The sequence below is a fragment of the Bactrocera tryoni genome, chromosome 2 (genome assembly GCF_016617805.1).
Source record: "Bactrocera tryoni isolate S06 chromosome 2, CSIRO_BtryS06_freeze2, whole genome shotgun sequence".
In the NCBI taxonomy this organism is placed as follows: domain Eukaryota; kingdom Metazoa; phylum Arthropoda; class Insecta; order Diptera; family Tephritidae; genus Bactrocera; species Bactrocera tryoni.
In genome coordinates, this window is record NC_052500.1 from 75669030 (window position 1) to 75681426 (window position 12397).

At 30.7% G+C, this 12397-nt stretch overlaps 1 protein-coding gene across 4 annotated transcripts in view; it reads right to left on the reverse strand.

The window, feature by feature from the left end:
• Nucleotides 1-4415: 4415 nt before the first annotated feature.
• Nucleotides 4416-12397, reverse strand: part of LOC120768559 (carbohydrate sulfotransferase 4) — an 83825-nt gene continuing 75843 nt past the window's right edge. For 3 of the 4 annotated variants that reach the window (XM_040095305.1, XM_040095304.1, XM_040095303.1), the window contains exons 3-5: nt 7663-7842; nt 5921-6122; nt 5691-5816 (exon numbers count right to left, since the gene is read on the reverse strand). In XM_040095305.1, the coding sequence (XP_039951239.1) occupies nt 5691-5816; nt 5921-6122; nt 7663-7842 (508 nt within the window). Of the gene's footprint in view, nt 5817-5920; nt 6123-7662; nt 7843-12397 lie in introns of all 4 variants that reach the window. The other variant, XM_040095307.1, reaches the window with a different exon arrangement.

The window sequence follows — 12397 nt, forward strand, 5'->3', positions numbered from 1 at the left end:
AGACATAATCAAATAGGTTATATACATACATATATAAGTATATATCTGTTTATTTTATGCATACTTTATATTTTTTTTTATAAATTTGAATTGTTAATTATGCTTACCTACGCTTGCTACTTTATTGCACAAAGTTTCCAATTCAATTTATTGTTTTCTCGATTTATATGTATACTCGTATACTCGTATGTTTGTATGTATTTGGAATTGCTTTCATAAATTTTATTACATCTGATTTTGCTAGCTACATAATCCTATGCTCTGCATGAACAGTCATATATTGGAAATAATTTATTAAGTTGTTTCAGCACTATATTTTTATAACTTCGGTTCCATGCTTTTCTTGCTCTCATTTATAATTCAGTGTGAATATTTAATTTATAATACAATTCCAACAATTATCTAGCATTCAGTCTGGCAATCTGTGCTAAATTGAATATTTAAACCATACATTTTCTTCTAAGGTTAAATAATTATTATTTTTGAATTATAAATTTTTTCTAAATCTATATAATTTTTAGGGTATCCGTTTTTTTCCATGCCATGTCGTATGAGCAACATAAAATGTGTAAATCACTTGCTCAGGTCGTTTGATGCATAACTTTAACTGCGTTTACCTTTAAGGCAAAAACTGAAACAGCGTATCAAATGTAATAATATGTAAATAATATTCAATGCTCTTATTTAAAAAAAAATTAAATACAAAATTTATAATTTTTTTTTACTCTGCGAAAGTTCGTACTGAAGTTTGCGGACCATTTTGGTGTTTGCAAAAAGTGTTTTATAGTGCCAAATTGGGTTCGTTGTTGTTGTTGCGGCATAAAACAATTATAAGGTAATTTCAAGGAATCGTGCCGAGTTGACACTCCTTGGCCGGATAAAAATCCGGGTCCCTTCTGGTTACTTAGACCCGACTGTCGTGGGTTCGTGTTACATTACTAACAGTTCTTCCTAAGGTCAAGAATCGTACTGCTGTACATCGTTTCCACAAATCCATTCTTTTTACTCTTTATTGCAATATTTTTTTTTTGCTTTTGTTTTTCTTTTAGTTGAGATTCTATGAAGTTGTATCTGCATTGGTTTGTGTTTTCAAATCTCACTTTGTGAAATTTAGATTGAGCTCGATGCCGTCCGATTTTTACTCAATAGTTGGGTCGTGAGCAAGGTCGCCAGTAACGCATTGAAAAAATAATTGAAGTAACATTTGAATTCATTTTGTTCTTTAATTTTTATAATCTTAAATAGAGGTTTTAAAAATAAAAAAATTAATCTCATATACCGGATTTAAAAATAACAAAAGTTTTATTCCTAAAACCCAAAAAAAGTTTTTAAAATAAATATTTAAAAATAAACCGGATTAAAAAATTAAAAGAAAAATTTTTAATCCCAAGCATATAATTAAAAAATAACAAAATTTTTAATTCCACAACCCCAAAATACATTTCAAAATAAAAATTAAAAAATTAACCGGTTTAAAAAATTAAAAAAAATTTAATCTAAAGCATAAAATTAATAAGAAAAGTAAACGTTGTGGGTTTACGGACTTCATTCAAATTAAAAAATAAAATGTTAAATTTTTAATCCCAATAATAATATTTTTAATTTAAAAATTTCACATGCAATTCTAACAACGGGTTTAAAACAAATTAAAATTTATTTTTATTGCAATATTTTTGAATCTAAGAATTCGCATATCTGATCCCAAATATCAAAGTGGAAAAAGTATTATTCCCAAAATCGTATTAAAAATTTATTTTTCATTTTTAAACCCAAGAAAAATTAATTTACCTATTTTTTTATTGAAAAAATTTAATTTATATTTTGATAAGTTATCAATATAGTCTAGCTTTTTGTCTAATTTATATTTAATCACTCTTAATTATAGTGCTTCAGTTAGAAATATGTAAATCTTTGCTTTTTATGCCTTTTCTTTCCAGACTTTTATTTTAAAAATGTTTTTTTTATTCGTTACTCCAATTTTTAATTAACAAATTAGTGTCTAATTTTTCAATCAAATATGTTTTGGATTAAAAATAAAGTTTAATTTTAATTTTTATTATTCGCTTTTAAATTTTATTTTTAATAAATTTTTTTTAATTAATTATAGTGCTTCAGTTAGAAATACGTAAATTTTTGCTTTTTATCCCCATTCATACCAGATTTTAATTTAAAAAATATTTTTTTATTCGTTAATATAATTGGTTGATTAAAAAATAATGTCTCATTTTTCAAACAAAGATGTTTGGGTTAAAAAAAATTTGAAATTTCAGGTTAACAAGTTTATGTTTTAATTTAAAAAAAAATTTAAAGCTAAAAAAAACATTTAAAAATTTAAATTTTATATTTTTAAAAATAAAATTTTTTAATTCTAAAAAAATGAAAATTTAATTTTAACCGCAATTAAAAATCCAAAAATCGGGCATAAAAAGTGAAATTGAAAAAAATCGAATTTATCAAAAAATACGCAACACCGCTCATTAATTAGCAGCTTAATCACCAAAAAAAATGTATTAATAATTTGTTCAAACAACAATAAAATATAGCTGCAGTATTTTTTCTGTAATCCTACAAATGAAACAACTATTTTATTTTTTAATATTTTAATTTAATAAATATAAACAAAAATAATTTTATATTTTTCGCTAATAACATTTATTGCTCATGCAACGCCTTATTTGCTGTTGTTCTAACAAACAAATTGGCAGTTTACATTTCTAATACAATTATTAAAATTATTGCACCAAAAAATAATATACAATTTAATATTTGTTGTTGTATATATATTTTTTGTCTATTTAAAATTACAATGCTATAATAACATAAATGCTTATCGAAGTTATTTTTTTTAATTTTATATACTACGAGAATTTTTATATTTTAGATTTCATAAAATTACATCAATATTGCTTAGCAATTTGTTTTCACTTTTCAAGTTGTTTGATCCAGTTCAAAATGATTCAGCAACGAATGGTTTAGTGCTTCTTCGACTTGGTTTCCTCTTTTTGAAATTAATTTTTATTTTAATAAAGATTTTTTTCCTAAATTCAACTAGCAAAGCAAAGTCTGTTCAAAAGTCACGTTTCGTTAACTTTTTTATTATATATTCAGCTGCTGTAGAATTTTTTTGAGAACTCTCTTTCTGCTTAATAAGAGTAAAATCGAAGAACAGTGACGAGTTATAATGAAGCACAACCATGCTGAGACACGATTTATACGGTCGTACAAGCTTCGTAAAATCACCGAAATGACAGTAAAAGAGATCTTTCATAGCAAAGTTTAAAAAATTATCTTAATTTATTAATAAATTCGTGGCAAGTATTTGCTGTAGGGCGGGTTTAACACCAAATGCTTACAAATACCGAAAAAATTATAATTTATGCGTATGCCTGCTGCTGGCAACTTTTAAAGTGCATTACTATATGAAAAATATGGTAAATTTCAGTATACATACATATAACTTTTAGGCAAATTCTCCTAAAAGGAAATATTCATAGCGTTCGCGTCTCTACAGCCAAAAATAAAATTCGTTGCACTGCTAACAGTTTTATGCTTTTAAAAATATATTAGAAAACTATTATACCCAGTAGCAACAGATTGCAAGAGTAAAAAAAAAACTCCCTCAGTGCCAAATTTGAAATCCGAAATTTCATATAAAACCAAAAAAAAAAATGAATTAAAAAAAAATTAAATTAAATTAAAAAAATATATAAAAATAAATAAAAAAAATATAAAAATAGATTAATAAAAAATTTGAATAAAAAATCTAGTCCAAATTTGTAATCAAAAATTATCTAAATTTTTTTTTTGAATTTTCATCTTTTTGGCTGGCGTACTTCTACCATTTCGAGCACAAGATTGCACAGAACAACAACAAAAAAATCAAACGATTTATATTTTCTCAATTTTTAATTCAGATTTATCAATATTTAAACGAGTAATTACGAAAATTTTATTTTTAACCACAAACTTGAAATTTGAAAATCTAATTTGAATCCGAATATTAATGAATCCATGTATTAAAACATAAATAATAAGTAAAACAAAATAAATGAATAAAAAAAATAAAACTAAATAAATAAAATAAAAAAAAAATAAAACTAAATAAATAAATAATAAATAAAAATAAAATAAATAATTTTAATCTCAAAATTTTGAAAATATAATTTTTAATCCAAAATTTTGAAGTAAAAAACAAAAATAAATAAAAAAATTAAATTTTTGAAAATATAATTTTTAAACTGAAACTTGAAATATCATTTTGAATCCAAAATTTTGTATTAAAAAACTTAATAATTTAAATCCCAAATTTTTTAGAACATAATTTTTAATCCGAAACTTGAAATTTGAAAATATAATTTTTAATCCAAAATTTTGAAGTAAAAAACAAAAATAAATAAAAATATTTAATCCCAAAATTTTGAGAAACTAATTTCTGATACACAATTTTTTTATTAAAAACTTGGCAACCCTACTGCTTAGCTGTGATTTTTAGCTCGTCACTGTGTTTAATATATTGCTAAGTTAACGATATGTGACAAATGTTATAACGATTTTCAAATATGTATGCTCGCTTTTTTTACAAGTTTGATAATTTTGCATACTTCGCATTTTTTTCATTTCTTTATTTTTATTACTACACTAACAAAAATGCATTCGTAAAATTGTTTACGCTTTTCGAAAGCAATATTTTTCAACTACTAGCAATACTGGTTTGCTTTCAAACGCATATCTAATTTTAGTATTATAGTTATTTGTTGCTTTTTGCTTTTGTGTGCTTTGAAATAACTTGAATTTATGCGTACTCTGCATATAAATATTACATAACCTACTGCTTAGTTGAAACTATGAAACTATACTAGATGTCAGCAACGTTAATGAATGCGAAAAATTTTTTAAAACTATTTAACTAATTAATTACATAATTACATATGTATGTATGTGTTTAGTGTGTATGTGTATGCCTAGTGTTTTTAATTGTTTGCAAAAAATGCGCAACGCCTAAAACTATGCAGTGTAAAAATATCTACGCGTGTTTTTTAAGTAGTATGCATAATATTACATTTTTTAAATTAATTATTTAATTCGAGTTTTGTTTTAAATTTTTTCTTGTTTCGTTTTAAGTATGCGAACATAATACTTACATATATGTATAATATTAAACTACATAATTAAATTACTACAGTGCTGCACTGTTGATACGTTTTCATGTCGTATGGATAAGTTTGTGTGTATGTACGTGTATATGTGTGTGTGTTGTTGGTGTGGGCCTGGGCGGACTTGGGATACGTTATTTCACTCATTCATCCTGTGCTTTTTGATGCACGCATTTCACGACCCGCACTTCCAAATTGCTTTTTTGCGCTAAACGAACTCGTCTTACGATTATGTTTAATATATATTACTTATTACTAGATACGCATTAATAATTACAAATACATGCTCTCTCTCTCACTCTTATGCTGCTGTCGTATTTTTTAGCATTAGCATAGTAACATTGTTCGTTTTCTTCTTCTTGTTTTTTTTTTAATATTTAACTTCTTCGATATATCACAACAAAATGGTATAAAAAACATAATATAAGCGAGTTAGATACAAATAGAGATTAGGAGACAAACGATTTAGGTTTGTTGTTGTAAAATTGTGTATTCGTTACATAATTGCAACATTCACTCAAGCTTGTTGAGAGCACTTCACGAGAAGGGTGGCGGCAATTCGATTGGATCAAATGTTGCTTGTTGGAAGTTGGTAAAGTTGTCGATCTTACGATAACCCCACAATTGCATGGCCTCTTCGCAGTTATTTTGTATATACTGGATCTGTAATAAATATTTGCAGTATTCAATATATAATTCATAAAAATAATATTCATATGTTTCACATATTTTAAGTACTCAAGCATTTGTTATATAATTGTACATACCTCGTCCGGCCGCAGATCTTGCTTCCAATGGAATGGTGCCGATTTCGAGTCACGATAGGTTGAGCTAACCCCGCCGATATTTACTTTTGTATGCGTGTCGAGAAATTCTTCAACCAGCGGATCGAATGGTAGTCCATAGAATTGTAGCACCTCTTGTGTCATGTCGTAGGTGTTTAGTGAAAGATCCTCATAACGCAGTGTTCTGAAATGTACAATGAAATATTTTTTTTTTATTTACAGAGTTTCCACAAGTTATATAATTATTATTCTAATTTCTACTTCTAAAATAGTGAAGCGCAACTTTTTTTATTTCAACGTCCAAAATTATCAAAATATTTTATTTTGACATAATTTTTGTGGTACGAGTATTTGTAAATAAGAGAAAGAGTTTTGAGTTTTTTGAGTTTTGAGTGTGATTACATTCCTGTTATGTCGACTATTGTTTCAGCTAATAAACAGAGGGTTCTGGACCCGAATTTAGACTGAGCTCGATTCTAATAGTGGTTTTCATTGAGAAATCACCACCAAAATACCATCTGATCGAAATTAACCCGCACTAACAAAAAAAGTACATTTTCACCTATTTTAATACAAGTCTTGACCTCGGATGGCCTTCAGAGCCTTTAGTGAATTTAGTTTTTTTCGATTTTTGCGTCGTTTTTGTAGAAGATTGAGGGTTTTTTAGTATGGGCCTAGCATTGACAGGCTTCATACCCTCGGATTCATGCAAAGATCAAATCTAAAAGTGGGTTTCACTCCGAAATCAGTACCAAACTACAATCTGATCAATTTTCACCCAGACTAACAAAAATAACTACATTTTCACGTATTTTAATACAAATCTTAGCCTCGGAAGGCCTCAGAGCCTTCTACGAATTTTGTTTTTTTTTCGGTTTCTGCCTCCTTTTTGTAAAAGATTGAGGTTTCACATCTAATAGCAGGTTTCACTCCGAAATTAGTACCAAACCATCTGATCAAATTTGAACCGGACTAACAAAAAAAACTACATTTTCACGTATTTTAATACAAATCTTAGTCTCGGATGACGTCAGAACCTTCTGCGAATTTTTTTTTCGATTTTTGTGTCGTTTTTTTGAAAACGATTGAGGTCTTTTAGTAAGGGTCTAGCATTGAAATGCTTGATAGACAAAACATGGTTGAGTCGATTCCTAGGAGTTGTTGAGATGCTCTGCTATTATAGCAAAATTTCCTTATTTGTCTCTATGTTACCGTCATTAAGAGATATGAGTGAACGACTCGCATGAGGAAGGTTGTCGATGACTTTACAACCTTTCCTATTGTTCTAGGAAACAATTGAAAAAACAGATAGGGGTGTTTTCGTGTGCCACTAAAATAGTTGAATCTAGGAAAACAAATTTGGGATTCGGGGATAGTCCGGGTCATTTTTGATCAGCTGATATAAACTATTATTCGTTCAGGGTGCCTCAGGTACGAATCGACTAATGTATTGCCTGTGCGACTATTGGATAAGAAACTTTTTTGTTTGAGAATACAATTGAATATTTGAAAATCTGCTAGATCTTTGAATTGCGTTTCAAGTCTTGGATAATAAATTTATTATATGTTAAGCGTTCATTTATCTTCGATATGAAATTATGATTATAAAATATTAATAATGACCATCCAACAATTTAGTCCGATTTTCAAGAGTTTGTCCAGCATAATAGTTCTTTGAATCCTACTAAATCTATACTACACAACTTCTACGAATATTATCTTACCTGAAACGCGATGAATGCTCCTTTAGTAGTTCCACAGCTGCATGATAATCGTCCACGAGATCTTGGCATACGTAATGCGGATTCTCGCAGTCCCTATTGCCGGCACACCAGTCGCGATGCTTGCGCGACTGCATTGTACCCCGTGGATCGCGCACCAGCAGTATCATTCGCACGTTCAAGCTGTAAAAAAAAAGAAAAAAGTAAATCAATAAAGTATTGGAACGCAGTAAAGCAACAATTAGTAAACAACAGTTAATATTTGGCACTGTATGAGTGCTTGCGCAGAAGAATGAAAATTTCGAGAAAAATGTGACGACCACTCACGTCACTACATAAAACTATCGGTAAAATCCGAATAAAGCTTTGACAATCATTACCACTCGCGCTCATAGCCAAGTAGCAATAGTTCAAATGTAGAAAATGAGTGAAAAGTTAATCATTTGAGGTGCATGCTGGTAATGGGTAACTGATGGAAAAATGTCTAGAATGAGACGTGAAGATACAGGGCGTCTAAAATTAAAGAAGTCCCTCTGTTTACTTGGAAAGTCGCTGAAATTGATCCCAAGTTTTCTTTGATTTTCGAAAAGCAATAAATTGCTATAAATTCTCTAATCGAGCACAGTATTCTACACCATATAAGATAAATTTTTACAGATTGCATACCGAGGAAAACCTGTATGGATACACAAGTCAAAGGTTCTTAAACAAACATAACCAATAGCCAATCGATCGGCATGATCACAAATATTCTAAACTTAAAAAAAATCGGTAAAATTTTTAAATTCATATTCTCTTTAAATACCCCACGACTTTCTTCCTTATCGACTTCAAGAAAAATGCAATTGTGGCTCTGAAAGATATAATAAATGAAGGAAAACAAGAAAAAACGTCAACATCGTTTGCATCGAAGCTATTATATCGTCCAAAAATCAAAAAGTTTCCATACAAGAACTTTATTTTGATAGATTAGCTTTGCTCGTATGACAGCTATAATCCATAGTGGTCCGATATCGGCAATTCCGACAAATGAGTAGCTTCTTTTGGAGAAAAGGAAAATGAAATTTCAAATCGATATCTCAAAAACTGATGAACTAGTTCGTGTACATATTTGGTATACAAAAACATTCTATGCTTCATTTCTAGCTAATGCTTTTATGAAAATTTTTGAACTTTTCCATACTTTAGAAAAGCAACTTTTGGCAGAATTTTTTTATATAAAAACCCATCTTACGAACTTTTAATAGTAATCACCCATAATGTATTCCAAAATGTCAATGTCTTAATCCATAAAAATGGTCACTCTAAAAAATTTCAATTGACACTAGAGACAGGTGGTACAATATTGACAAAAAGCTTAAAGTCAACAAACACATTGGACAAATATTGTCTCGAGAAAATAAAAATTCAATTAGTAATTTGGTTTTAATACTATTGTTTGCTTTATACATTTTATTTTTTTATCTATTTTTATTGGGCTATAATATACTATTTACAGAACAACAGCTTACCTCTGAGCACTAAATTTTAAGTTGTACATATTTATGCATAAATATTTACTTAATATGGTGCACACATATTCATACGAAAGAATATATAGTATATTGAAATATGTAGGTATTTTAATACTATTTTTACTAGTAATAGTTTTAGATTAAGGAGAGAAAACAAAAGTAAACAACAATAATGGTAAATGTTGTTTTAAGTTAATTATAAATAAGCTTAGGTCTTTTATCAGTCTGGCCGTACATCTTCAGTGACTCTCATTCTCCCATCTTCGTTGTCATGTAGTTATCGTATCTTTCTTTATTTGTTCTGTTGCACTTTTGTTATTTTCGGATGTTTTCTTTAGCTCTCTCCGCTTTAGCTTTTTCCTTTCGTATGTCAGAAAATCAATTGGGGCATTACCACTTACAACTAATATTGCATTGTCTGATGCAACTCTGAGTGCTGCTGTACAGTGCACTCTGGCCACTACCTTACGCCGGTTTTCCTTTTTAAGGACATCTGCCCAGATTTTTGCTCCGTATAATAGGACGCAGATTGTCGTCGACATTATAATCTTTCCCTTTTCTTAGCTAGGATCCCCTATGTTGGCCACTAGTCTGCTAGGTTGGGCTGCCTTTCCTACGGCATACTGGAATTGTACCCAGAAAGTTAGTCTGGGGTTCAGTCGTACGCCTAGCTAGTTTACAGCTTTTTGTGTCCTAAGAATATCATAGCTCTGTTGTTTTCGTAGTAAGCTGGACGTTGTGTGAGTATAGCCATGCTTGCGTCCGGGCTCTTCTGTGCCTCATGCCGTATTTACTGCTGCAATGTCGTCCGTCTAGCTCATTAAGTACAATTCGTCTGGCATTTCGAGTTTGAATATAGCGTCGAAGCTGATGTTCCATAAGTCTGGGCATAGAATAGAGCGAAGTGCTGCTTGATTGTATCCTCTTATCTAGCGTTGTTGAAGGCGTGTCGAGACATCTAAAGTCGCCAGCTCTTCGAGTCTGACGTTTAAGTAGCCTTTCATAAAACTTTCCCGCTGTGTCAAGCATGCATAGCGGACGGTATGCTGACGGCAAGTTGGGATTTCTTCCCTTGATGATTAGCACCAGCCGTTGCTGTTTCTAGGATTCAGCTAACATTCCGGCTTCGAGGCAGGCGTTGTACATATTCAATAGTACTGCCGGGTACTCTGCAGCGAATATTTTCAGGATTTCAAGCGAAAACTCTTTTCGAACATCATATTTCATTTATGAGAGCGGTTCCACTTGAACTTAATTTTTCTAACTTGTTTTAATATATTTCGTTCTGGCAATGAACTTATTATGTCTGTTTGGAGAACTTAATTGGTTAATTAGGAAAATAGAGAACAAAAAGTAAAAACCATTTAATTTTTCTGCCTATTTTCCAAAGATACTTATTGGTTTTTGTATTTCATTTTGCATTCTCCGCTCTTCTCACCCAATCAACGATACATTCTTTCCAGTTTTACTTCAATAATTTTCTATTGCACAGTTGGATTGCTGAATCATGGCCCAGAAGAATGACCTGAAAGTCTCTACTTAATATCGAATTTTCAGATTCCAGCACACAAGCATTATCTACCAGCCGGTTAGTGACATTTTTAGCGTGAAATTTAACAAAACTGCTTGTTATTTACTTAAATATAGTATCACACAGCAAACAAGTAGCGGAAATTAGTGATAAAGCCACTCTGGGTTTTATGCACAGCATGCATTTTAGACGAAATTCGCTACAAATTAACAAATCGGGTGACTATGTTAAAAGCGAAGGGGAATGGGAGAATATGTATATGATAATTACATAACCGTAACGAATTATTAGAATTTGAAGAATTATTATAGTTTATTAAATTATTTAAAATAAATATACATATACATATATTGTTATTTATTTATTTTTATTAAATTTGTAATTGAAATCAAAACAAGAAAAAACGTTAACTTCGGTTGCACCGAAGCTAAATACCCTTCACAGTTGCATTTCTGTTAGTAACTATGTGTCCAGTTTTTATGGAAGCTATATGCTACAGTTAACCGATCTGATCAATTTCATCGGAGATTACATTGTTGCTTTAGGAAATAATATATACCCAATTTCGTGAATATATCTTGTCAAATGGGAAAGTTGTCCATACAAGAACTTGATTCCGATCGTTCAGTTTGTATGGCAGGTATATGTTATAGTGGTCCGATATCGGCCGTTCCGACAAATGAGCAGCTTCTTGAAGAGAAAATGACGTTTGCAAAATTTCAAAACGTTATCTTAAAAACTGAGGGACTAGTTCGTATATATACAGACAGAAAGACAGACGGACAGACAGAGGGACAGACAGACGGACATGGCTAAATCGACTCAGCTCGACATACTGATCATTTATATATATACTTTATAGGGTCTCCGACGATTCAGGGCATAATAAGCAGCAGCCCGCATGTCTTGATCATGGTGCGAAGAGATGAAATTTGCTCTCGATTAGAAAATATCTCATAATAAGGGATGACCAATTTCGAAGTTCCTCACTTCAAGAAAAAAAAACACGGAAACTTTGAATTTAATGGGAAATGTTTATTACATTCTTTAGAACGTATTATGTCTTTCAAAAGTTGGCCGCGGCTACGTCTCGGATGGTCCACCCGTAGAGTCCAATTTCAACGAGCATTTCAACGGTAACTGGCGAATGGCACGCATGATGTTTCGCTCCACGGGCTAAATCGAAGCCGGATTGTCCGCATAAACTTTAGACTTTACATATCCCCACAGAAAAAACTCTAACGGTGTGATATCACACGATCAGGTCACCAAGCTCGGCCCAAGACGTTTTTTGATGATCCTACGGGTCCAAAAACCACACCAAACCGTTGTTTTTTCTGGATGAAATGGCAGCTCTTGAATCTTTTCAGATTGCTTTTCGTCCCAAAGGTGACAATTTTGCTTGTTTAAATACCCATTGAGCCAGAAGTGGGCCTCATCACTGAGCAAAACTTTCAAGAGCCCATAGAGCGAAGCGATGTCGCTTGGGAAGGTCGAGCGGCTTTAGTTCTTGCACAAGCTGTATTTTGTACATATTCTTTACAGAACGTGAGTTTTCGTAAGAAAGTTGAACGATTTGTAAACTTTGTGAAGGCGTAAGTCTTTCCATGATGAAATGCCAAACAATACTGAACGAAAATAACATGACAGCTTGATACGACTTACGCGTGATCTCTCAAAAAAAGGCTATTGA